Genomic DNA, 24,725 nt, shown 5'->3' on the forward strand with positions numbered 1-24,725 from the left:
AGCGTGTGTGGGGCTCACCACAGAGTTTATTATATGTACACGCACTATACATTCATGGGGCACGCGGCAGCGGCGGGCCCTGCTTGCACCCCCTGCCCTGAGGAGGCTGCACGGGCTGGGGCCAGGCTGTTCCCTGGGGGGACAGCCAGTGGGTGACACGGTGATGGCAGCTGAACGCCCGGCTGTCCCACGGGAAGGCGGCCGAGCCCGCGCTCAGCACACAAAAGGCACTTGGGTGATGCAGCACCTCAGCTCCTGGGGCTACTTCAGCCAGCTCCAGTCGAAACTCTGTCAAAAAAGCAGCAAAAAAAACCCCAACTGAGCACAGGCTCTGTCTAGTTAACACAACGCAGCACAGCACAGGAGCCGGACTGACTGAGCCCTGTGAGTCCATTCTGGTTTGGGAGAGCATGGGATTTTCCGAACTGTTGGCCAAAGGATGAGTGCCTCCTCTGTCCTCTGAGAAAAGCCTGAGAGAATTTGGATCGTTTAGGCTGGAGAAGAGAAGCTTCAGAGTGATCTGTGGCCTTTCACTGCCTGAAGGGGCAACAGGAAAGATGGAAAGAGACTATTTGCATGGGCCTGGAGTGCCAGGACAAGGGGGAATGGCTTCACACTGCCAGAAGGTGATTTGGGGAAGAAACATGTATCCATGCACACTGGCACAGGTTGCCCAGAGAAGCTGTGGCTGTCCCTGAATCTCTGAAGTGCCCAAGTCCAGGCTAGATGGGGCTTGGAGCACCATGCTACCTTTTCCTATTCAAGGAGTTCTTCACGTCCCCAGGGCACCCTTGGGTGTCCCCTGAAAGCCAGGTCCTGGCAGATGCACCAGAACTTACCATCATGCAGCTCTGCTCCTGCCTCACCTCCTGCAGAATGCTGCTGAAGAGCTCGAGGTAATTCACATTCTCCCGGATCACGTCAGCAAAACTTTCCCTGCAGGAAGAAAAAAGCCCTAAGGTAAAGTGACGGATTTCAAGTCACACCCCCATCAAAAGGTGCTGCACTGGGGGTAGGAAATAAAACAAAACAAACCCAAAACCAAACAACCCAAGAAAGTGATTTGTAGTTTGTGCAGTGGGGTAGGTGACACAAAATCCTGCCTGGACAAAGGGGAATGGCTTCACACTGACAGAACATACTGGAAGTAAAATTGTTAATGAAGCAAAGAGCAAAATCCCCTAAGCTCCAGACTGATGCCTTAAGTTTTAGCTTTCATGTTTTTCACATTCTGTGCTGCCCAGGGGTGCAGCTCTGAGCATCACATTCAGTGTCACTCAGCTCTCTGCACAGAGCAGGGAGACAAAACAAATCCTTTTCCTGATGAAGACCAAGGACACCTTTCAGACCCAAAAGCACAAACAATGGTGGGCTGAAGGGAGGAACAAGGAGGATGAGACCTCACAACCTGAGGCTGTAATTGAACAAATAAACCCCAATATGCAAATGGACCAGAACTTATAAAAGTGTGAGACGTGGTGACTGTTTGTCCATTTTGTGACCATTTTGTGTCCACCTTGGGCATAGCCCTGGCCAGGCTCTTGTCCTGCTCATGGTGTATCCTAAAGGCCTTTAAATAAATCTCTACTTTATTCTCTAGCTCTGTCCAGTCTGTTTCAGGTCAGCCTTCCCAAGGCATCAAGACAACTCAGCATGGACTGAGGGAGAGGGGCCTTAAGAACCAGATCCAGGCCCAAGGAAGACCAACATGACATGCCGTAAATGGATGGCACAGTCCTTTAGCAGCACATGTAGCACATGGAACTGGCTCAGAAATAAAGTGCAGAGGTTTCTGAATGAAGAGCTCAACCAAATCAGGGAAAACCCTGATTTTTTTAGAGCATTAGTGACACAGGAACTCCTGAAACTTGTCTGGGAAGGATAAAGCCCCTGAGATTCTGAACCAGCCAGGCTGAGCTCCCTGCATTGGCTCCTGCCCCAGCAGCTCATACCCATCTTCAGGAGCTGCCAGCGAGGACAGAGGGTGAGGAGCTGCATTCCCTGAGGAGCTCTGCGGGAGCCACGTGGCTGCTGGAGTTGAGGCTGTCCCTTCCAGGCTCGAGCTGACCAGAGAGCGAGAGGAGCTCTGAGTCTGGAAGAAAGAAATCCAGAAGAATTTAGGCTGAAGTGTAACATAGGCAAGATTTGGGATTACACACGAGCACTGCTGGTAACACAGACGCAGATGTGGGAACCAGGAGATGGCTTCAGGCACTGCAATTAATGCAAAAGAAGCAGAGTACTCCTTAAAACACTTTAACCAGGAAAGTATCCATTTACCTTCTGCTTTTACCATCTCAGACTACCCTTCTCTGTAGGGAAAAAAAAAAAAAAAAAAAACAAACCAAGAAACAACCAGCCATGGAGTGGGAGTTACCCCTTTTTGTTGAGTTTACTTTGATGTCTCGTGCACTGGAAGAAGTGCAAACAAATAGCCCAACAGCTACTCACACAAGCAATTTTCAGCAAATGCCAGATCTCCCTTTGTCTTTTTCCCTGCATCTGCATCACTGAGTTGTCAGCTTCCTTGATGTTATTTAGAGCCACTTCAATCTCGGGGAGCAGGTCAATGATCTTCTGCTTGCAGCCCAAGAGCTTGCTAGAATAGAAGCCAAACACAAAGTCACTTCCCAGCACATTCTGGCAAAACCAAAAGCCCCACCTTGGGATTCAAGCTACTTGAAAAGTTACTGTACAAATCACTGTGGTATCTTCTCTGCTCTGTAAAATGACTAATTTTTTGCCCTGAAGGTTTGAATTCCAACTTCCAGCTGGCAGAATTTGCCTCATTTCAAAGTGAACTCTTGCATGCTAATGATCATGTTTTTAAAAATTAGGTGGAAACTCAAAACAGACACAGAGGAGCAGAATTAATGCTATGAGAAAGGTGGATGGAGCTTTTTGGCCTCTGACCTCCATGATTTCCCCTATCTTTTCCTACTACAAAGCTCCAAATGCTGCAAGTTGGATTTGTTTGGGTTTTTTGTCTACATGAAGTACCTGAGGTGGCCAAAGAGCTCCTTGAGGACTCGGTCCTGGCTCTGTACTGTCTGCACAATGATCTTCACCATGTCTGTGCTGTCACTGTAGGCATGATCTGGAATGGTCAGTAACCACCACGTTAGTAAATCCTATCAGTATTTTCTGGGTTTCAGTTCAGAACAATTAATCACGGGGTTGAAAGTGTGAAACAGTCTTTAAATCATCTTCTTCCATACCTGGAGGTCGTGTTTTTAATTGCTTGTAGAGGTCTATGGCTCTCTGTTCCCTTTAAAAAGAAGAGTGTGATTCAGGCAGGTGTCAGCAGACTCAAGAAAAAAAAGCACTGCAGTGAAGGGATGCCTTTCTGAACTCAGACCCTGGACTTTCTCCTACAGCTGATACACAAGCATGGCCTTTGGAACACAGGGATGCTCTGTGATAGAATTCAACACCATCCCAAAAGCTGTCTCTCTTTTTCTCCAATTACATAATTTCTTCTCAGAAAACCACACCAAGTGGAGCTTATTTTCAGTTTCAAATCTTCACACGGCTCAGCTGTGTTTTCTTTCCCCTGTATCTTTAATTATCTGATTTCGTTTTTGAAACTGTGGCTGCACAACTGCCTGAGAAATTCTTGTTCCTGTTCTGCTTTTTTTGCCTGAATTTTAGTGATCTTCTATAAATGGAAAGAGACAGCTGCATCACAAGCAAGACTGTGCTTCTCTTCTTCCCATTAAATAAACATTACTTCTTTCAAGTATTTCAAAAGCAGCCAAACTGAAAACTTCCAGCCTTGAACAAAATCCTCCCTGTTCTAAACCCCAGTCTGTCAGAAACTGGCAGCAGTTTTCCAGCTCTAACCCTGGTCTGCAGTGGTAGAATTGATTAAAAGTAATGTTTAAGGAGGCATGATCCTAATTAGTTTGAGCTGTTGCTGCAGGAGTAGCTTCTCCTTTGCACCACTTCCTCCCCTGTGCACCAGTTCTGCTGCACCTACTCGGAATGAAAAGCAACTTAGCAAAGAGGGAGGGGGAGAACATGCCAGGAGCAGGCACATTTCCTCCCTGAACACTCAGAGTTGTGTTGAAGAGCTCTTATTAACAGATTTAATGGCTGTTCAATCCCTCTCTTTTACCATTGCCACTTGTGCTCTCAGCAGCAGCCCAGTAACTGCTTCCTATGTCTTCTCATGATCAGAAATACCATTTAGCTCTTTCATATTTTAATACTTAAAAAAAACCCCATCAACTTTCCAAATATTCAAGTACCCAAGAGATATTTACCCTTGACTTGAAAATACTGAAGGTATTTAACAGGGTTTTACAATGATCACATAGTTTTCTCACTCAACAGTAAGAAAGTCACTCCCCTCCAACAGAGAAGGAAATCCCAGTTGAGACCAAGATTTATCTTAGTCTTGGGCTCTTTTAAGACGAGGTTTCACAGTTCAGTGACAGGGAAGTGTCCCGCAAGTGATAGAATCTTTCCTTTCTCAAGCAAAATAATCTCAAATCAACTGGACACTACTCTGTACCTGCAGTTTGCACTTCAAAATCGGCAAGGGAACCAGCAACAGAGGGCAAAAAAACCCCTCAGACACTGAAATACACAAAATCCAATTCTATGCAATAAAAATGAGAAGCACAGGACTTACAAGGTCTCCATGACCTCTCCCTGGCGCCTTGCATACGGACTCTTCTGCAGCTCCACAATTTCCGTGTGCAGAGCCATGATCTGCTCATCCAGGTAGCCAATATCTTCAGCCTGAGGTGAAATGTGGGCACAGATCAGACTGAAGGAGAGCAATCAAGAAGATAAAGATCCCTAGAACATTTGTTTGGATAATGGGCTGACTGCCTGGGGAGTTTAGCAGACAAAAAAGTTCTTTGACACAATGCTGCTACAAAAATAGTTAAGGTCTTCTGTTCTCAGTGCATGGTATCACCTACAATCAAACCTCTGACCACTAACATTGGCTGAAAATAAATCAGTTTCTTCAAAAATCATCTCTTGATGTCTCTGGATTTCCTCCTAGACAGACTAAGATATCCCTGTGTATAGAGTGAAACATTTTCCATTCCTGATAAAGGGGCAAGGCAGGTAGAATAACAGAACATAATTCTTATGGTCTGCCAAGTAGATATTGCGTGAAGTTCCTGGTTGTCTGGAAAAAGACAGAGACAGCCTTGAATTATTCTGCTAGAAGCAGCCACCTTTTCATCCATTCCTTGGATAATTAAAAAGAGATTACTCTTATTTAAAGCTAGTTTGCATATTTATCACTTGCAGTGATTTGCATGCCAGTGATTATGTCTGTACTCCTCAGTGAAGTCCTGCAATTTTGAAATCCCTGCATAGCAAATGACTGGTTTTCAGTTTCAGCAATGGGAATTTCTGTGTGCAGCAAATCCAGCCAGGAAGACTCCTGATCCATAGCAACACCATTTCTTTTGGGCAACAAGTAACGTATCTCTGCGTTCCACTTTCCTTTTTAGAGAACTAAGTCTGGTGACACTTTTTCTGTTTTTGTCCAAATCCATTCAAACAACGTGGTGACAGGAAACTGTGTCCTTTTTAATGCACCTGCAATGATATTCCCATACCCACAGCAGGCAGGATATGAAACACTGAAGGGACACAGCAGTGGCACATATGACACATTCAATTCCTGTCACAGTCTCCTTCACACAGAGATAATACAGCTTCTTTAACATCCCCTACCTGTGCACACTGAGAGGCTTTCTCTTCCATTTCCTTCCAGGCTTTGAGCATCTTCTCTGAAGCTTAAGAAAAAACAGTTATTAATTTATAAAAAGACATAAGGACACAAAAATAAAGCAAGACCTGGACTTTACCTATACTGGTGTAATTTGAACACAAAGAACATGATGCTGACTCTCCCAGCAGGAGTCATGACCCAGAGATCAGAGAGACAGCAAAGCTGCAACTCTGTGCTCAACCTTAACTCACATACAAACCCTTTGGAAGGATTTCCCTGCTTGCAATCACTGAGTCTTCAAACTCCACCATTAAGCTCAACAACTGCCACATTTGATTGAACACAGACTGTCCAAACCCAGTTCACAATGTCTTTCCATTTCCCATCATCATCCTTCAGTCCAGTCTTCATTTCTGATTCAGGTTGCATTCTTTAGCCATATATATTCAAACTATGTGTAAATCTTGCTATTCTCTCCTGAACACTATTTGTTCCTGGGACACGAAACTGTAGCTGGTGCTTTTTCAGCCCATCTCTCATCCTGACAAATGGTTTCTCCTGATAACAAGCACAGCAGCTTGTTAGCACTGTCAGCAACTGAAGCAGCTCTGCCCTCCACGTGGTGTCCAGTCACAACTCCAAATGAATCAGACCCTGAATGAATAAATAGCAAATATTTACAACACCAGTATTATTAATGCTCCTGTTTTCTGTTCTCAGTGGAGAACAGCTGACCACCTGTTTCACTGTGACTGAAGAAATATTCCCGTTTTTATCCTCCTGCCTACTCTTCTCCTGCAGCTCCCCTAGCTAAAATACACCCATAAAGATGCTGAGCTTCTTCACAGGATCACAGGAGACACCCAGACAAGTATTCCCCAATACCTACATATGCCATAAGCCATCTGGTCACTATATCTCTCCAGGTCGAGGCGAATGCTCTGGTGGAAGAATTCCAGCTTTGCTTTCAGCTGCTGGGATGCTGACACCATGTTGTTCTTCATTTTGATCAGGTTGGCGTTGTAACGAAGGAGGCTGAGCCTAACAGGTGGAACAAGGACAGCACACATTAGCTGGAAAGCTCACCTGGACTTAAAAAAGAGGAAATTCTGTTACTCTAAGGGTGACTGAGCACTGGCACAAGCTGACCAGAGAGGTTGTGGAGTCTCCATGGACATATTTGAGAGCCGTGAGGATGTGGTCCTTTTTGAGCATGGATTGGGCTGGAGGGCTTCCAGAGGTCCCCATCAACCTCAGCTATGCTGTGACACTGAGTATTTTCAAGTGGTTTTTGGTTATTATCAATTTCAGGCATTACCCAGCACAATTCCTGGAGTGGAATAAGCTCCCAGCCCAAACATGTTTTATAATGCAAAGGCACAGAACAGCAGAGGGCTGTAAAACTCTGGGGAACCAAAACTCCCCGAGATGCAGGATTCCAGGCAAACAGACCCCGTGGTGGCACAGCACTGATCCCTCTGAATGAGTGACAACTCACATGGCAGCTCTCTGTCCCTGGAAAAGCCTGCTGTAATCCTCCTTCAGCCCAATAACGTAGTGAACCGCTTCTGCCCACACCTTGCGCAGCTGAGGGATCGGCAGCTGGATTTTGCTGTCCTGGACTGAACACAGAAGAAACACAGTGCAGTGACAACTCTGGAAAAGGACAACATTTCTAATTCAGGTGCCTAGGAAGCCAGGTAAGTTCTGCTCAATTTCTAGGGGATGCTGCTGAAGCATGTATGAGCTTTCCATGTCACAGCTCCCCAGGTATGTGACAACCTGTGACTGAGCAGGTAAAACCCCGTGGGGTTTTTGGCCAAAAAACTCTAAAGCCTAAGGTAGCAAATTTAGTTGCTCCATTTAATCCATTGATACCGGTCACCGTCCTGATCTGTTTCATCTGAACCTTCTGTAGGTTTCCTCTCAGATTTCCTGATGTAGTTGTTTAAAGGGAAAAGATGCAGGCGTGTCCCCCAACAGAAATAGGAACTGTCAGTACACTGGGGTATCAATAAATATGGTAAAAAAGGCCTTTGCTCCAAGAGATTCAGCACAACGGTGCCATGCAACGAGATTCACCAGAATAAACCAGCCCAGAACACAGAAAAACACTAGAGACACTAAAAGATAAGAAAAACCAAGCCAAAGAAAATGAAGATACTGAACAGTAACTGCATGTCACAAGGCATTTTCTTTACATGCAGTATCCCAGCAGACACCTCCTGTCCCCTGACACTACTTTTCTTCATAGAGGTACATAGGGTCATTCATACAGATACAGATTTATGATAAATAAACCTTCAGAGGTCGATTAGGCTGTGCAATGACTGCTGTCACCTCAGGAGACAAGCAGGGGAAGCAACAAGCAGAGAAGCAGCTTCCATACACAGCCCAAAAGCACAAACTAGTCAGCAGGACAAGGTGTTAGGCTGCTTCAGGTTCTTAAATGGCGCTCTTTGAATCAGACAGAGCCCTTCAAGACAACACACAGGGTTGTATAAAGCAGATTTAATTTCATTTTGCATGAGAACGGCACTTCTCCAGCACACTCACCAATGTAGTTGACACAGTCAGACAGACTCCGTGAAGCAAAGGGGCCATCGTAGACAGTTTTGCTTTTATCAAACAAATAGACCATGTAGCTGTCCCAGCCTCTCTGGGGAGAAAAGAGAACAGAGTATCAGCAAGAGAAACCCCAGGCAGCTCCTACTAACCCAGCATACCATGAATTAATTATTGCGGGCACTCTCTCTTACCAAGTGCTTTAAAAAACTTATTTTGATAGATCCTACAGGAAGGCAGAATTCTTTGCTAACAATTAATTAAATATTTAGGCAGAGTACAACTACAGAAACCAGCTTACATTATCCAATAAAAGATCTTCAGAATTACTACACTTACAGAGCAAACTGTCTCTTGTGGGAGAAGATTTAGGCAATTTATCTTCCCTAAGATTTTAAATTGTTTGAGAATGTGACAGACATGAACAGAATTCTTCTTACCACGCCATCAATAACACACTGGGAAGCAGGTTTCCGAGGGTCCAGACAAATCCCTGTTTCCAACAGCAGCTCCTGATTTCCAGGGCTTATTCCAGTTTCAAACTCAATGCGATTCTGAAGGGAATGAAGGCTCTCCTCAGGATGCAAAAGGAAGGACACAATCTTGGCAGAGGTCATGTTTAGGATGTGTACTATCTGTAAAAAGAGGACAAGCAGATTACAAATCCTTGGATATCAAAGACAAAGGCACACAGGTCTGGGATGGAGTACAGAGCAGAACAAGAGCATCACTTGGTTTTAATAACCACAATAATCAATGCAGGAGTAAAGCCCTGTAGCCCTGGATCGTGCCTGAGATGTTTTGGTTTTCTGAAATTCTTTTCCCAGGGAATTTTCTGTAAACAAGAGAAGTGTTTTTGTAACTGTACTATGTTTGCATTCTTTTCCCTAGGAGGGACTTCTTGATGTCCCTCTGGTCTGACCAATGTGATTGAAGAGGTCTGTCTTTGTTTCACCAATTGAATTGGTCTGTGTAGAATAGTATAAAAGGGAGACACATTCCCAAAATAAGGGAGTCATTTTCAGCCTTCTGAAGTTGGAGTCTTGTGTCGTTGTGGTGTACAACAGCGCCAAAGCCCCACATAAAAAACTCAAAGCCTGGGCCTGTAACTTTTAATGTCAGAGAAAACGACAATCCAACACACTAACACCCTTCACAAGCCCTGATGGAGCTCAATTACATCAAAATTACATTAAAAGAACAGAGACAAAATTATCCTCCTGTTTCTCTACACAGGCTTGCCTTGGCTGGTCTGACTCCAGCAAAGCCCAAGTAATTACCTGCAGAGAAAAAAATCAGGAAAGTCACCTCTGTTCTACTACAGGCATTACTGCTGTAGTACATGAATACACCTGGAGGTCACAGCATCAACACTGAAGTCCAGGAAAACTGTTATGAGCAAATATTAAACCCTTATTTGATCCTGGTGAGCTCTTTCCAAGATAAGAAACAGTAATACAGGGTCATCCTTCTACTCCAAATGTAAAGCTAGAGATTAATATTGCAGGAGATGTTTTGTCTTCCAGTACGTACTAGAAAGGCTGTATATGCACTCACTTCCTGATACCAAGAAAAACAATTCCTTCTGAGCATGGAAGCTGGATGATGCCAGGATTACAGCTTTGCTCCACTGAACACACTCTCTGTCCTCTGGAATGCTTTCAGAAGGCCTTTAAAGCCCAGTAACAGCCCCCACTCACCTTCAGATTCAGTATGTGATCCATTATTAGGAAACATCTCGGACGACTGGTCTCAGGATCTGAACCTCCACCCCTCTGCTGTGGATCCCAATTCAGCATCAGCTGCAACCAGTTTTCCATGGGTTCTACAATCAAACTAAAGCAGAAGGGCTGTAAGAAAGGGGAGGCCCTCACCAGGCTTCCTGGGCCTCTCCTTGTGTGCTCTATTCAACAGGCTCTGATCATCTCTGTGGGCAACAGGCAGCAGAGAGCCCAAAGTACCCAAAAAAGACTCACTGGAAGCAAACAGCAGCTTGTCAGGAGCTTGAAACACTCAAGGAGGAGGAGCTCTCAACACTTGGGATAAAGGAGGAAGAGCCCTCAGTTTAGAAGACCAGAGCTGTCCCCTGTGATGAGGACACACATACCTGCAGAGGCTGTGAGGCTGTGGCAGGTGGGTGCTGAAACGAACCTCCCCATTCATCTCTTCAGAGGCAAAGATGTGCTTTGGGTCCTTCTTCTTGATTTTTTCATGCCTGGAAAATAAAATCCTTTGTGTATATACTGAGAAGTGTTATTTTTGTAAGGGAGCAACCAAAGACAGCAAAAAAGTGCCAGTGTCCAGCAGCTTTAGAAAACAAACCCATCTTTGAGGACAAAGATGTCACTTTCAATCCACCCAGAACATCCCCACGTGGAAGAGAGGAGCCCTTCTAATTAACTCTGCCTCTGGAAAGATTTTCCTCTTCTCTTGTTCTAACAGAAACCCAAGTTTCTGTTAGAAACCTTCTTTCTGTTTCAGAAGCACCCTTTAGAAAACCAAGCACACATACACTCCAGGTACAGCAGGACAAGCAGAAACCTCCATATGCAGGTTAAAGTCTTTGAGCACAGTTTTAAGTATTAGCACTTCCAAGCACCTCTTCCAGAATAAGTGTCTTACCAGGCAAATGGCTGTAGATTATGTAAGAAAGGTCTAAATCCTGCAATACATTCAAACACCATTGTCCCAAAGCTCCAGTAATCAACAGTAACCGAGTAGGATTTGTTCTCAAAGAGTTCTGGAGCCTAAAAACGATCATAAAAAGACACTTTGACTGTGGCATTTCCTTGCATTTCTGCAGAGACAAAGCTGTGTCCAGGTGTGGCTTCCTGAGAGGGGACACCCTTGGGATAGGCCCCCAGGATCTCCATTTTTTGAAGTTTCAGCCCTTGGCAGTGCCAAGCCACAGCTGCCCTGCCCCAGTGCTGGTGACACTAAAACATATCTTACCAGATATTGCAATGTTCCAACAAATGAAGTGCATAAACTTCCTTGATCCAGATCCTTTGCATATCCCAGGTCTATTATTTTGTGAACAATCTGCAAACAGTTTAAATAGTTCATCAGAACAGCAAATGCTGGGGAAAAAACCCACCAAACAACCCAAAATCTGCTCAATGACAGCCACAGAATACTCTCAAAAGATAAGCCAGAATGGAAATTCTGGAAAAAGTCCATGGCAAAGCTTCAGCAACAGTGTTAAAGCTTTTAGTAAATGCACTGTTGAGTTTTCAGTCCAGTTCAATGTGACAGTTTCTAGAAATGACAGTGGAAACACACTGACCACCTGACTTACCTTCCCACCTTCATCCTGAAGAACAATATTTTCAGGCTTTAAATCTCTGTGTATAATTCTGTTCTCATGCAAATACTGGATACCAGACCCTGAAAGACATATGTTTGATTTACCAGAAAATAAAATTCCCATTGATTAAACATACATCTGATAAAAATCTAATACTGGGGGGCAAGTTCTCAGCCTTCCACAGCTTACCACCACTCCCTTCTACATTTAACAGCTTCCAAATCTATGTTTCTTCTCCACATTCTGGAAGGGGAACCAGGATAGAGCAAGCAGAGTTGCTCTTTATTTCAGGAATTCAGCTGGAAGCCCTCTTGAGCACTGAAAGGACAGAAGTCCAGGCCAGTACTCTAAAATACTTCCTCATGCCAAAACTAGTTCTTCCGACAAGCAGTGACAGGTTATCTGTAAGAGTATTAAGATAACAAGGAGGTTTCCTGGAAAACCTTTTTCCTAGAGAAACCCAGGCATTGCCCTTTATCCGACAGCTCTTCCTTTCCATGGTGTCCCAAAAACCAGGTACTTTCCAGTGGGCCTGATTTTTTTAGTACCCTCTTCATTTTAGTTCCCTTTTCATGGCCAGCTGAAAAAGGAAAATGCCACTACACTTGAAAAAACCAAAAAAACCCACCCAAAACAACACCACAAAAAATCCCCTGCCACATTAACTACATACCAATGTCACTAAGCAGAGAAAGGATTTGACTTTCCTTCAGCCCGCAGCAGTTTTCTGGTTTGTTTAGCAACTACAAAAAAGGCAAAAGACGTTCAGACCCACACTTACAACAGTCAACAGCAAAACCCAACATTTTCCATCCCCTGTTGAAATTACCCAGCAAAAAGCACAGCTCAAGGATCACTCCAGCTGAATGGGGCAGTTGACTTTGTGCAATAAAATCATGGCCAACAAGAAAACAAATCAAACAAAACGAAAATTCAGAAAGCAAAGGGGCAGGAGACAAAGGCAGGGCCACAGAGCTGCAGGCAAGGGAGGCTCCCCCTCAGCATCATCTTAATGAGCTGTCAATAAAAGCAGCTTCAGCAATTTCTGACTTTTAGAGATGACTGAGGTGCTTCAGCCCTCATGATGGATTCTCAAGGAGAAATTAATAATGAAGTGAAACACAAATGATGCCAAACAAGAGAAAGATTTAAAAAACACAATCAGAAATAAAAGATTATGTTTTGGTGGGTTTTTTTTCTTTAAGGAACAAAGCTGTACAGAACATCAGATGGAATGAAGCAGGTTACTTCCTAAATTATTTCAGCATCTATGCCACACCTAAGGATTCATCAGAAATGAAGTGACCAAACACTGCATTGCAAGTAGAGCTAGTTTCTCGGCCAGAGTCTCTAAACTACCTTCAGGGAGTCTCCCAACTTTTACTGAATAATACAACAGCCAGATGTCTCTGAAAACGGGGCCAGATGCCTGGGTCTGCAACCCCCAAATGCTTTTTCATATATGCCCCTTCTTTTACTGCTACTTAAACCTTAAAAGTGTCTCTTGGACTGTTTATAACAACTCAAAACTACATAATGAGACGAGGTTACTGCATTCACCAGCAGTTCACATTCCCCAGGGCTGTTTAACACCAGTAACAAAAACTACAGAAAAATGAGTTTCCTGATCACATAGGTGAGGTGATTTCTAAGCAAATCCTGACAGGAATTTGCTGCTTCACCCCTACAGAAGTTGCAGCTTCCTGAATCCAGCCGTAATGGAAAGGGAGCATAAACTCTATGAGGTCATGAAGCTGATGCCTAGGGAATTACTGAAAGGCTCCTTTATTTTTGGGTGTTGCTAGTGTGCAGAATGGCAGTTCCCAGGTCAACAGGAGTAACAAAGGTTCAGAATCCCTGGAGGCCCCAGTCCAGCACTAAGGGGCTCATTCCCTGTGTAACACTGGATACACGTGAATCCAAACCAGTCAGACTCTGAATACATGGAGACACAGCAGCAAAGCCAAACATGCCGGGTGCCAGCAGCTGCTTTAATGCTAAAGCAGCTCCAGGAAAGCTACACTCTGCCAGGATAAAAGAGTGTCTGCCCTTGGGCTGCCCTCTGGTTTCAAAAACACAAGCCTCATTTCCCACATGTGATTTTTTCCCACTCTACATTTACTTCCTCACAGCTGTAGCCAAAAAGAGAAGCGCCACAGAGCAGACCTGGTTACAGGAGCAGCACTGTTTGGGTCAGTGCTATTCGGTTGTTCATTGCAAGCAAAGCAGGCGTTACCTTGCGGAGGTCACCCCCCGAGCAATACTCCATGGCCAGGAGAGGAACGTCGTTAACCAGGAAGTTCATCTCCTCGGGAACCTCACAGGCTCTGACCACGTTGGGATGGTTCAGCCTAAGCACACGGAGAGCTGGATGAAAACTGACTCCTCTCTTGGGAGAATGAGACAACAGATTGCAGTGCAATCACGTTTTATGTTCCAGGGACAGCTTCTGTTCCCCACAGGTATCCTTGCTCACTTGTCAGCTGGTACCTACCAGCACCCAAATGCATAAAATCCATACCTTGGGAATACACAAACCAGTGATGAGCAGAAACGATGTCTCAAAGCCAAATTCTCAAGCCCGGAATTCTTGCACAGTCCTGGCAAAGTCATTATGTGTGTCTCTGTGTATGTGCTGCTGCATGTAGGAACAAATCCCCCTGGCCCAAACGTTTCTCAAGAATCCCTTTAACATCTGTGTAACTGCACCAGGCAGGTGAAAGCCACATTCTGAGAGAAATGTTAACCTCTGCAGCTGAATTCAAACAGTTGCTTCCTGACTGTCTCTAATACATGCTACTCTTGGGAATAAATTACAAATCCAGAAGGAAATGAAGGCAAATTATTTCTCCCTACATCCTCCAAAGCCTTTGAACATCAATGAAAGCACAGTTTGTGACTCAGTGGTTGTTTTCAGCAATTAAATCAGACATCACCAAGCCTTGACTTAGAAATTCGTGTTCCCTACAAGTGGTTTCCCCCCATGTCATGGCAGACAGTGAGCAGGTGAGGGTAACAAAGTGACAGCATGAGTTCAGAAAAGCCCTGAACAGCAGGGTCACTGCTGGCCTTGGGGAGGACATCAGCAGAACAGAGGACTTCCTGCTCCAGGATCTCTCTCTCTCTCAGGAGCAGTACCGTGAGACCCAAACACCCAGAGGCAGCCCCCACATCCATGAAACCAAAGCTGTCCATCCCTGTTTCACCTGCTGGAGAGGGAGGGTGGGCAGCACAGAGTATTGTACTTTCTCACAAGGGAGTGAAAGGCGAATTTATTCTTTACATTTGGCAGCGCAACAGAAAAAAAACCCCAATTCCAGGATCCCCAGGTTGTTAAATCAAAAACAAAAGTACCGCAGGGTATGGGAACACGTAGGTGTTCCCAAGTCACAACATCAACACTCAGCCCACAGGGTGACGTGAGTTTGGAGGAATTTCGGATGAGTGAACAGCCCAGGAAGCAAAACAGGGCAGGGGGCTTGGGGGTCGCCAGCTCCCAAGCCAAGGCAAGAGCTGGGACATTGGGATGAGAGAGAAATCAGCACAGGCATGTCAGGCGACAAGAGGTCCATGGGCTGACCCCCCGGCTGCCCCCGCTCCCAAGCTGGTTCAGCAGCCGAGGCACCAGCTGTCCCCACGACACGGTCCCAAATCTCCCCAGCTGGTCCAGGGGCAGACCCCGGCCGTCCCCTCTCCCTGTGTGTCCGCTGCCGCCGTGCCGAGCAGAGCCGTGCCGGCCCGCCCGCACTCACTTCTTCATGATGTCGATCTCGTGACACCAGCGGTCCTTGTTCTTGACGCTGAGCTCCAGCCGGCACGACTTGATGGCCACGCGGTCGCCCGAGTCCTGCGGGACACAGCGCCGTCAGCCGCCGCGGCCCGGCCGTGCCCTCCCCGCCGCCCGGCCCGGCCCCACCTGGTGCTGGTACAGGCACACGTTGCCGAAGCCGCCGGTGCCCAGGCGGTCGCGCATCTCCCAGGGCCCGCAGCCGCCGGCCGGGTGCCCGCGCAGCGCGGCCCCGGCGGGGGCCCGCTCGCCGGGGGCGGGCGCGGGAGGGCCGCCCCGCTCCATGGCTCAGCCGCTCGCTCCGGCACTCCGCCTTTATTGCCCCGTCACCGCCCGGCGCCGCCCGCGCCCGCCCGGGGCCGCCGCCGGCAGCGCCGCCTCAGTCCCGGAGGGAGAAGTCGAAGGGCTCGAACTCGCGGCGGAAGGCGCGGGCCTGCGCCGCCTCCTCGGGCCGCTGGGCGGCGCACTGCCGCCAGTCCGCGCGCTCCGGCCGCGCCAGCAGCGCCTCGCTGGCCAGCACCTCCCTGCAACCACAGCGCCGTGACGTCACCGCGACGTCCTAGCGACGTCACGGTGACGTCAAGTAGGAGGGCGGGGCCGGTACCCACCTGCCGAACTGCAGCGGGAAGCGGCCGCGGATGCGGTGGAACAGCTTCTCTCCCGTGTCCAGCTCCACGTAGAAGTACGGTGTCCCCGGCTGAGCCACCTGCGCGTTGGGAATCACGGAACCACAGAATCAGTCCGGCTGGAAAATACCTCCGAGACCAGCAAGTCCAGCAAATCACCACCTCTTTAACTAGACCATGGCTCTCCATGCCACGTCCAGTCTGTTCCCTAAACACCCTCTGGGCTGGTGACTCCACCACCTCCCTGGGCAGCCCCTTCCAGTGTCTAATCACCCTTCCTGGGAAGAAAGGTGGGAAGAGACACTGGCTCTGAGAAGAGCTACCAGGTGACAGCCAGACCCTCTTCCCAGCCAGTTCAGGGGCTGGGGACCCATCTGTCCCCGTGCCATGCTCCTCTCTCCTGGGAGGAAACTTGGAAAAATAACCCCACAAACTGCCTGAGGTCAGTGCCTGAAGTCAAACAATACCTTCCACGGGAGGAAGGAGCAGTGGGTCACATCCTGCTGGGATCACCTATGATACTCTGTGGTTTAATTCTGCTGTGACTAAATAAGAACCAGGCAGGTCTGGTCATTCCTAACCTCACCTAGGTCACCCCAGCCTAGTATGGCACATTTTTGGAGGATGAGGCCACACTCACATTCCTCAGCTGAGAAATCACCTGCTGTTCATAGGAACTTCTTTCAAAGCAGAGCATCTCTGGCACAACCCCAAATCAAATCCATGAGGTTCTGCCTCCAACAGCTTAACCCCACCCGTCAGAGGGAAACAGCAGCTTAGGGAGGAGAGAGGGGAAGAGATGAAACCTGGCCCCATACTTGTGCAATATCCGAGTGCTCTGGGATTTCTAACAGTTCAATCTGCTGCTCCTGTGCTTGTGCAATGAAGGCCTCCTTGATGTCTTCAGAAGTACAGAGGTCCAGAGGGACAGGAATCACCTAGAGAAGGAGGACATTTCCATAAAAGAAGACAAGAATCCATTTGCAGAAAGCCATCAGTCCATCACTGGAGCTCGTGGGCTCCTCAGCACAGCTCAGCCTCATCACACAAGACAGGTGAGCACCCATCTCTACAGGCTTAAACTTATGACACGTTTTTTTTCCTGTAGGAGCTGGACAGAGAGCTGAAAACTCAAAGCTTGAAAGTTCTCAGCACAGCCCTCTCCTTTCTCATCTCTGTGGTAGTTCTAATACAGCTCTGATCCACTTTCAGACCTGCCACACACAGCAACCACCACAACAAACCCCAAAATGACTCTTTCAATTCATTTGGAGTTTATATTCAGTGCAAGTTTATGTTTTCCCAGGGTGACACCCAAACCATACCTGTAGCTGCAGATGCTGACTCCTATAGTTTCTTTCAAATAGGACATATCTCTTTCCCTTGCTTCTGAAAAATTCCTTTAGGGCAGCCTTGTACTTGGTCACTTCTTCCAGCACCTCTGAAGACAAGTCCACCACTGACTGATAGTGCCCAATTGGCAAAATCAGGACGTGGTCAGGTGACAAACCCCCTTTGGCCAGGGCAAGGTAGCACTAGAGTGAAACAACACACACCAGTTACTCACTGTGCTGTAGGAATTTACTCTCTGACTACTCATTCTGAGTAGCCCCCAGCCTCAGGAACAGGAGTCTTCTATCTTGCTTATTAGGGATTGTTTATTAGCTATTTTATTTGGATTTATTTTTATACAAATTTATTAATCACTAGAGGAATGAGAAAGACACAAAGGGACTGCCAAAGGACAAAAAAAAAATAGTATCTTTTGAATGCTAGAGAATGCCTTGTCTGCAAAGAAGCTGCTGAGTGAACTTCACCACTGAGGCAGAAATTTCTTATTCTGACACAAAAATCCACTTAAAAATTTAAACTAAGCCTGTGGACAAACCTGTCCCTGTAAGTGGATTATGCTATACAGGAGCAGTAACTTTAAGCAAAGTGCACACAATGATGGACTGAACTTCAAAGTCAACATCATGAAGTACATCTTGGATATACCTTCTTTTTCATCTCTATAGAACAAAACTGGAACCAGCCACCCCAGAGAGATGTGGCACTGGTGCATCCTGCTGCCAAAGCAGGTTCCAGCTCACTTCCAGCTGGAAAAGTTTTGCCAGATGGTAACAAAGGGCTGGCACAGCAAAAAGTGTTCTGGCACTGGAATCCAGCTCTGCTGCTGGAACAAAACTGGGCCACACTTCACTTTCTAAGAGTTCATGCGTCTGTAGAGAAGCAAAGAAACTGAAAGCAAACCCAAGAGCCAGGTGCAAATGAAGTTTGTTTGTTTTAAATTTAAAATTGGAGATGGGTATTTTGTTTTGCCATGTCTTAGCATGATTCTGACCTAGCAAAGCCCATGCTGCAGGTACTTACATGTGTGCCAATACTGACAACCAAGTGCTTCTCCACCTCTGGGCTGGCCAGGCAGAACCAGCAGGGCCCTGTGGGCTGAGCTTTGTTGGGAAAGAAAACAAGGATTAGCAGAAGGGATATTTGTCAGAACACAGACAACCTGGTATTTTCCAGCCACCCTTTCCAGTTTATGAAGTGCTGAAGGTGTCAGAAGGACACAGCTCCGGCCAGGGAAATTCCAGCAAGAGAGGAGGTTGTGGCAGTCACACCCTGCTGACTGTCATTCTCCTGGAATGCTCTAAGCTAATGAAGGAGGGGTTTAGTAGTTCCAGGAGTTAGTAGCTGCAGCTCACTTACAAGAAAATGCCAACAAATTTAAGGAAACAAATAAAAATGAGTTAAAATTACTGCACAGGTGAAGACAAGGGCAGATGCTGTCAAACACACTTGTCAGTTCTGGCCTATCCATCACACCCAAAACACCTGAATGGATTCACACCCAAACTGTGACACCTGAGCGTTTTGGAAGTGCCATGCCTGGTTCAGAGGGTAAATGCCATCAACACAACCACAACCACCATGGACTGAAAGAGCTTTGAAACCACGCTCTTGACCCTTCTTTCACCTACTGAAGCCTATGTTCCCTTGGAAACAAAGGACCCTTCATCCTCCTGCATTCCCCCAGCAGCTGGCAGTGACAGTGACAGTGTCTGGCCAGCTGATACCTACAGCTCAACAGCTTGAGGAACAACTTGGAGTGACGTGGTCCTTTCAATGCCTCAAGGGAAGAGCTCAGGAAAATGAATCCTCACACTTACGGGGTTTCTTGGCCTGCTTAGGTTGGGAGTCCCCTCTCTCTTTCCCGTCTGAGGAACGTTTCTTTCCCTGATGCTTGTTCAAGTCAAAGAAAAACTGACAAGCTGGTTCTTCCTGTTTAGGAAATGAAAAGTGAACAGGATGTTCAGTTAGAAATGCATCATGGAAAGTGACAGGATATACAAGAATTTGATTTTTCCTGAAGAGCTGTGCACCACTTTTGAAAAGCATCAATATCACAGAATCTCTGAGGCTGGCAAAGCCCTCCCAGCCCATGGAGTCCCAGCCCAGAGCACTGAGTGCCACCTCCAGCCCTTCCTTGGACACCTCCAGCCATGGGCACTCCAAACCTCCCTGGGCAGCCCCTGCCAAAGCCTGAGCATCCCTTCCAGGAAGAAATGCCGTCTGAATATCCTGGAACAGAATGACCTGTTCTCCCACTAATGCAGCAGACTTTGCCTGCGTCAGTCAGGGAAAAACTTCTGGGAGAGCTGCTCCAAATCATTATGCTCTCCTATTCAGCCTTATGCTGAATATTCAGAATGGCCTGATTTTATGGACTATTCAAATCTTTTCATTTGCCAGCCAGTGCCAAAAGAATGGCTTTATTTCTTAGAGAACTCAACCTGTCACAGACTCACCAGAGGTTGAAAACATTTGACTGAGTTATGTCAAATGCCATTAGAAAGCTTTAATGCTGAAGAGGAAAAAGATTTGTCCCCATCTTTCTTATAGCCCTCCTTTAAGAAGTGAAAGGCCACAATAAGGTTTCCCTGGAGCCTTCTCTTCTCCAGGCTAAACACCCCCAGCTCTCCCAGCCTTGTCTCCACAGAGAGAGGCTTTGGACAGAGATATCCCAAAGGGAAAGCTAAGCAGTGTTGTGAGCACAGAGAGTGAATCAGGAATGCACAGGTGGAGGAGTACAGGGCAGTACCTCTGCAGGGAGCGGGGCTTTGCCCTTGGGAGCCTCCTTCCTCAGTTTCCTGTAGGGATTTTCGGTGACGTCCTGAGGCTGCTTCACCAGCTCTGCGGGCTCCATTGAGCTCATGGGCACGATGCTGAAGGCGTAGAGGTACTGCAACAAACACAGGGGCTCAGGGGAAAACAGCTCCTGCCACGGCTGCACCTCTGAGGAGGTCACTCACAAACTACCACACCCCAGAACAGCTCCACAGCACTCAGCACATCAGTGTTTGTGCCAAGGCAGGGCATGGAAAAACACACCCCCGTGCCAGTGTCCCACTCAGGAGTTTATGGAGTGCATCCTTGATCCCTGCCCATTTCCAGCCCTTCTTTCTGGCCTTTTTTGTTACCAGGCCTGGATCCTGTGCATCCTTAACTATCAACCAGTATTCCATAACTTTCTTAAGGGGAGAAGAGAAACAGGTTAAAAACCACATGCCAGAAATCAGTTATTTTCAGTGGTTTGTGCCTCAGAACACAATGTGCAGCCGTATACCCTTCTGACATAACAGGCAAGTGGTACCTATTACTCAAGTGAGACCTCCACTTCAGCCAAGCTTTTAAGTGCCTGATGTTGCCCTTTAACTGGTCTAACTGCCCAATTATTGTTCTTGAGAAAAGAAGAAAGATTTAAGGGTGTCAGTACCTTCTTCTTGCTTGTGTTGCCAACATCAGCAAGTGCAATAAACCTGGTCACGTGCTGTGGGGTCTCCTGTAGCACCATGTGATTCCTGCAAGGAAGCAAAACCTGGCTGTACTGGCACATGAAGTATTGAAAGCACAGTGGGAGAACCCCTGTCTGCCATGAAGATACTCAGACAGCACATCAATCCTCCTGTGCTCCTTAAAAACTGAACCCTTACTTGAAAATCAACGAGATTTCACGTGATTCTACAAACCTGTAAGGAAGTCTTTCATAATAGGCCTTCTCCAGGGCAGCAAAATGGTACCTTGGTTTGAGACTTGCAGCTAGGTCTGATACTAACTTGGAGCCACACTTCTTGGTATCTATTTCTCCCTACAAAACACAAACAAATTTTTATTTAAACCTCTCAAAGAGCAGGGAAAAGAAAGGTTTAATACACTTCTCTGTACACCCGAGTGAGTCCATTCCCAGAAAATTCATGCCAAGGGAAGTCAAACATATTAAACAACTACAGAGAATGCCCATGGGAACTTCTGAGATCTGAGTTTTCTTTCTAAGCCACAATATCATAACAATTTGTTTCTCTACAATCCCCCAATGGCAGCAGGGTTGGCTGTTATGCTGTGAGGGAAGGTTCCTCCAGCATTTAAACTGAGGTCTGTATCTCTTTTTGGATGTTGGAAGAAACTGAGAGGAAGCAAAAAATGTTCTGTTGGCATGTGTGTGGCCTTGCTGTCCAGACAGGTTTCAAATCATCTGAAAATCACTTCTGCTGAGGAACATTAACACAGTAAAACTGGACACAAATGAAACAACCCCCTCAAAATCCAGACTGAGGAAAAACCAGATCACATGACTTAAAAATACTGAAAGAAATAAACACCAAACCACTTAAAAAGTGGCAGGGACAGATAAAATGCCCTGAAGTCTCACAAATCCCCCTCCCTTCAGTCCTTCTTCTCTGAAGAACCAGAACCTCTGCTCTCCCTGTTTTCACTCCCAGCGTTCTCAAGCACTCGGAGCAGATGAACTGCCAGGGGAAGCAGAAAGGCAATCCCCAGTGAAACCCCCGGGAGCAGAACACTCACCGCGCTGTTGGCGAAAGTCCCCACGTCTCTGGGCCAGGGGGATGTCAGCAATATATCCACACCCCTGAAGTTTGGGGTGGCCAGCAGGGACGTTTTCAGCTCGGCCACGTCCTTGGCGCTGAAGCAGTGGGCGGGCGCCGGCTGCTGCTGCGCCTCGGCGCCGCTCAGGTAGGCGATCTGCAGCCCCGAGCAGCCGCTGTACACACCCCTGCGGCCTGCAGCAACACACACACACAGAGCCATGGGCTGCAGCAGGGCAGGGAACCCCCTGGGGCAGGGCAGCAGCAGTCCTGACCCGCTGCCCCTGCAGCCACCCTCACAGGCAGCCCATTTTCTGTGCCCAGAGCAATGGCATCGCTTGGTGCCACGGCTCAAACCCGACCCTGCCCACAATGCAGCTCTGCAGACAAGCCTCAGTCTTCCCCCTCCTCCCTGCCACCTTGCTTCCCAGAAACGCATCCATAGCAATACGAAGTCTTAGTGAAAAATGCCAAGTGCCTCGACTTTGTTATATTTTTGGCCTGGTGGCAATTCTGGAAAGAAACTGGATTTTCCTTTTAGCTTCGCTACACTTTGCTTGTCTTGTCTGCTACTCCAGTACAGCCACACAGCAAAATCATATTCAAACCTTCTCCAACAGAGACAAGTACGCTCTGGGAATAAGATTCCCTCAAAGAACAGGCTCTTGCAACCACTATTTCTTCTGGTTAGCAAGTTGAGTATCAGAGAAATGAAAAAAAGAACGAATCAAGAAAGCAGGGTCTTCTTTCACATTTTACACAGATTGTACTGACATCAAATTCAACTCCAGTTTGAACCACAGGATAAAAAATGCCACTTAGAACTCCCCAGAAAAATGAAGGTGCTAAAGAGGGAGGATGAGAGAATGTCCATGAAAGCCCCCGCAAGGTAAAGGCAGCTCCCTGACCCCAAATGCCCTGCAGCCTTACCCAGGTAAGTGATGTTCTCAGCCAACTCACAGCCGCTGACGTCCGGGAAATAGCTCAGGGTGTCCTGGTTGTTAGCACCAAGCACGAAGGTTGGGATTGGAGCTGAGGGAGAAAACCTCGTGCACTCAGTGAGCTTTAATTCCAATGCACCAGCCCACACTGCCCAGGAATCACAGCAGGAAACCCCATCCAGTCAGACCCTCCAGCACACTTTGGGAGCAAAGAGCACACAACAAGCGACCTTCCTGCAGAGTGAGTCCCCAGCCTGGCATTCCCACAGCTGCAGGTGGTGAACAACCTCTGCTCCACCCATATGGCCCTCCCCTGCTTGTAAAACTAGCTCCAAAATGATGCACAGCCCTAAAGCCAGAGGTCTTCCAAACAAACCCATCCTTCCCTCCTGTGTGGGGTTTCCCTGCTGGGGTGTAACTGCTTTAACACCACAGTGCCCAGCCGTGGCTCCTGAATTCCAGGGTGGGCTGTGCAGCAGTGCCACCACCCTCCCTCCTTACCTTTCTTGGCCCCTGTGCGGTACTCGGCCCATTCTGCCTCGGAAGTAGAGCCAAAGAAATTCCCGACGCACAGAAGCATCTAAAAACACCGGATAAAGCGGGAGTTGCCATCTCACCACGGACAGAACACACACAGAGGCTTTGCTTGCACCACTTCAGCAGCATTTGGTTTGCTGAAGTGAAGAGATTCCTTTGTGTTTATCGGTGTTAAACGCAACATTAACGAGTTTAAAAGGACAGCCAGCTGCTCTCCCGCCTTCCGTGCACAGATCACGGCTCCTCCCAGCCATTTGGTGCTGGACAGGAGGGCTGAAGGGCTGCAGACCCCTTCTCACAGCGAGCAGAAAGAGGAGGGTCGCTGCCGCCGAAGGACGGGACAGCAACACCCACCCGAGCCCCGCCGGCACATCTCCCGCACAGGAACCCCACCCTGGGCTGGCTCCGGCCTCGGCCGTCTGGGGACGGGAACGGGAACCCCACGGGAGCGGCACCACGTCCACCTTCCCCCCAAAGCCCCGCGAGCCTTACGTCGAAGCGGCCGCTCTTGGCCTGGATGGCGCGGACCCGTCCGAAGATCGCCTCCAGCCGGCCCTCCACGTCGCCACACGCCAGCCTACGAGACACCGCGCGGTAAGAGCGGCCGACAAGGCACGGTCCAGCCCGGGCCCGGCCCCACCGCAACCTCAGCAGGCCCTACCCCCGTCCCGTGTCCCGTCCCGTCCCACTCACACACGCAGCGGTGCCGCCGCCATCACGGAGATGCTCGAGCCGAACCTCCCGCCACTTCCGGGTGCGCCGCCCAAAGCGCTCCGCCACTTCCGGGTGCGCCGCCTAAAGCGCTCCGCCGGTTGCCGGGTGGGCGGTGCCCAAAGCCGGACGAAAGGAGCTGGAATCGCCGGGAAGTTTAAATCCCGGTGTCCGCAGGGAATCGCGGATACTCCCTATACGTGTCGTGTTTATCCCGGTGTGTTAGTGCTCCGGTCAGTGTTGGCACTAGATTTGGAAAATCCGTGAAGAAGTAGAAGAAGTGATCGAGTAAGAGAGGGCTTGTTGTCTCAGAAGTGACTGAAATAATCACTGCAGGTGACTATTTACACCAATCAATTATTCTCAAGTTCACTATATATGTGAATATACGTAAATGCTGTATTTCGATATATAATTATTATGCTGAGCTGTACCAAAACAAGCACTTAATCAGGCTGTAAACACCAGCCAAGCTTTCCAGTATTTACAGCTTTTATAATATTTTATTATAATAACGCCTTATAAATAAACAATACCTTACACTTTTATACGTTATATTTAAATTAAATGTATATATATTGTATTAAGGTTTTACAGTGTTGCCATCTGAATTCTGTAACCAGGAGCTGAAATCTGAGTTGGTGCCGTTGGGGTTTGTTCCTTCT

General features: G+C 47.5%; 2 protein-coding genes across 2 annotated transcripts; both read right to left on the minus strand.

Moving 5' to 3' along the window:
- Positions 1-8: 8 nt before the first annotated feature.
- Positions 9-15,732, minus strand: CHUK (component of inhibitor of nuclear factor kappa B kinase complex). The gene is made up of 21 exons (XM_066191749.1): positions 15,490-15,732; positions 15,326-15,420; positions 13,810-13,924; positions 12,247-12,316; positions 11,565-11,653; positions 11,219-11,308; positions 10,889-11,013; positions 10,374-10,481; positions 9,967-10,102; positions 8,707-8,901; positions 8,258-8,360; positions 7,200-7,323; positions 6,591-6,742; positions 5,704-5,765; positions 4,637-4,746; positions 3,219-3,268; positions 3,001-3,097; positions 2,452-2,599; positions 1,953-2,092; positions 840-936; positions 9-288 (listed from the first exon to the last, which is right to left on the minus strand). The coding sequence occupies exons 1-21, from the start codon at positions 15,643-15,645 to the stop codon at positions 262-264; spliced, it is 2,289 nt and encodes a 762-aa protein (XP_066047846.1). The 5' UTR covers positions 15,646-15,732; the 3' UTR covers positions 9-261.
- Positions 15,655-24,102, minus strand: CWF19L1 (CWF19 like cell cycle control factor 1). Its single transcript, XM_066191755.1, has 14 exons — positions 24,043-24,102; positions 23,842-23,926; positions 23,314-23,392; positions 22,802-22,903; positions 21,852-22,066; positions 21,017-21,135; positions 20,764-20,848; positions 20,089-20,229; positions 19,157-19,268; positions 18,360-18,439; positions 17,312-17,521; positions 16,805-16,924; positions 15,969-16,066; positions 15,655-15,884 (listed from the first exon to the last, which is right to left on the minus strand). Exons 1-14 carry the CDS (start codon positions 24,063-24,065, stop codon positions 15,740-15,742), a joined length of 1,614 nt encoding a protein of 537 aa, XP_066047852.1. The 5' UTR covers positions 24,066-24,102; the 3' UTR covers positions 15,655-15,739.
- Between the last annotated feature and the right edge of the window lie 623 nt (positions 24,103-24,725).

This window comes from Chamaea fasciata, unplaced genomic scaffold, assembly GCF_029207755.1.
Source record: "Chamaea fasciata isolate MVZ Bird 193981 ecotype frontalis unplaced genomic scaffold, bChaFas1.0.hap1 SCAF_9, whole genome shotgun sequence".
NCBI lineage: Eukaryota > Metazoa > Chordata > Aves > Passeriformes > Sylviidae > Chamaea > Chamaea fasciata.

What these genes read in the sequence shown, in the direction of transcription:
- CHUK (XM_066191749.1), bottom strand. Translation starts at nt 15,645, where the DNA reads ATGGAGCGGGGCGGCCCTCCCGCGCCCGCCCCCGGCGAGCGGGCCCCC. An exon ending in CAGGGACAGAGAGCTGCCAT is followed by an intron (nt 6,743 to 7,199) that starts GTGAGTTGTCAC and finishes TCCACCTGTTAG; the next exon opens with GCTCAGCCTCCTTCGTTACA. An exon ending in AAGCCTCTCAGTGTGCACAG is followed by an intron (nt 4,747 to 5,703) that starts GTAGGGGATGTT and finishes ATTTCACCTCAG; the next exon opens with GCTGAAGATATTGGCTACCT.
- CWF19L1 (XM_066191755.1), bottom strand. Translation starts at nt 24,065, where the DNA reads ATGGCGGCGGCACCGCTGCGTGT. An exon ending in TAAGCAGGCCAAGAAACCCC is followed by an intron (nt 18,440 to 19,156) that starts GTAAGTGTGAGG and finishes TTCCCAACAAAG; the next exon opens with CTCAGCCCACAGGGCCCTGC. An exon ending in GTCAGCATCTGCAGCTACAG is followed by an intron (nt 16,925 to 17,311) that starts GTATGGTTTGGG and finishes CTCCTTCTCTAG; the next exon opens with GTGATTCCTGTCCCTCTGGA.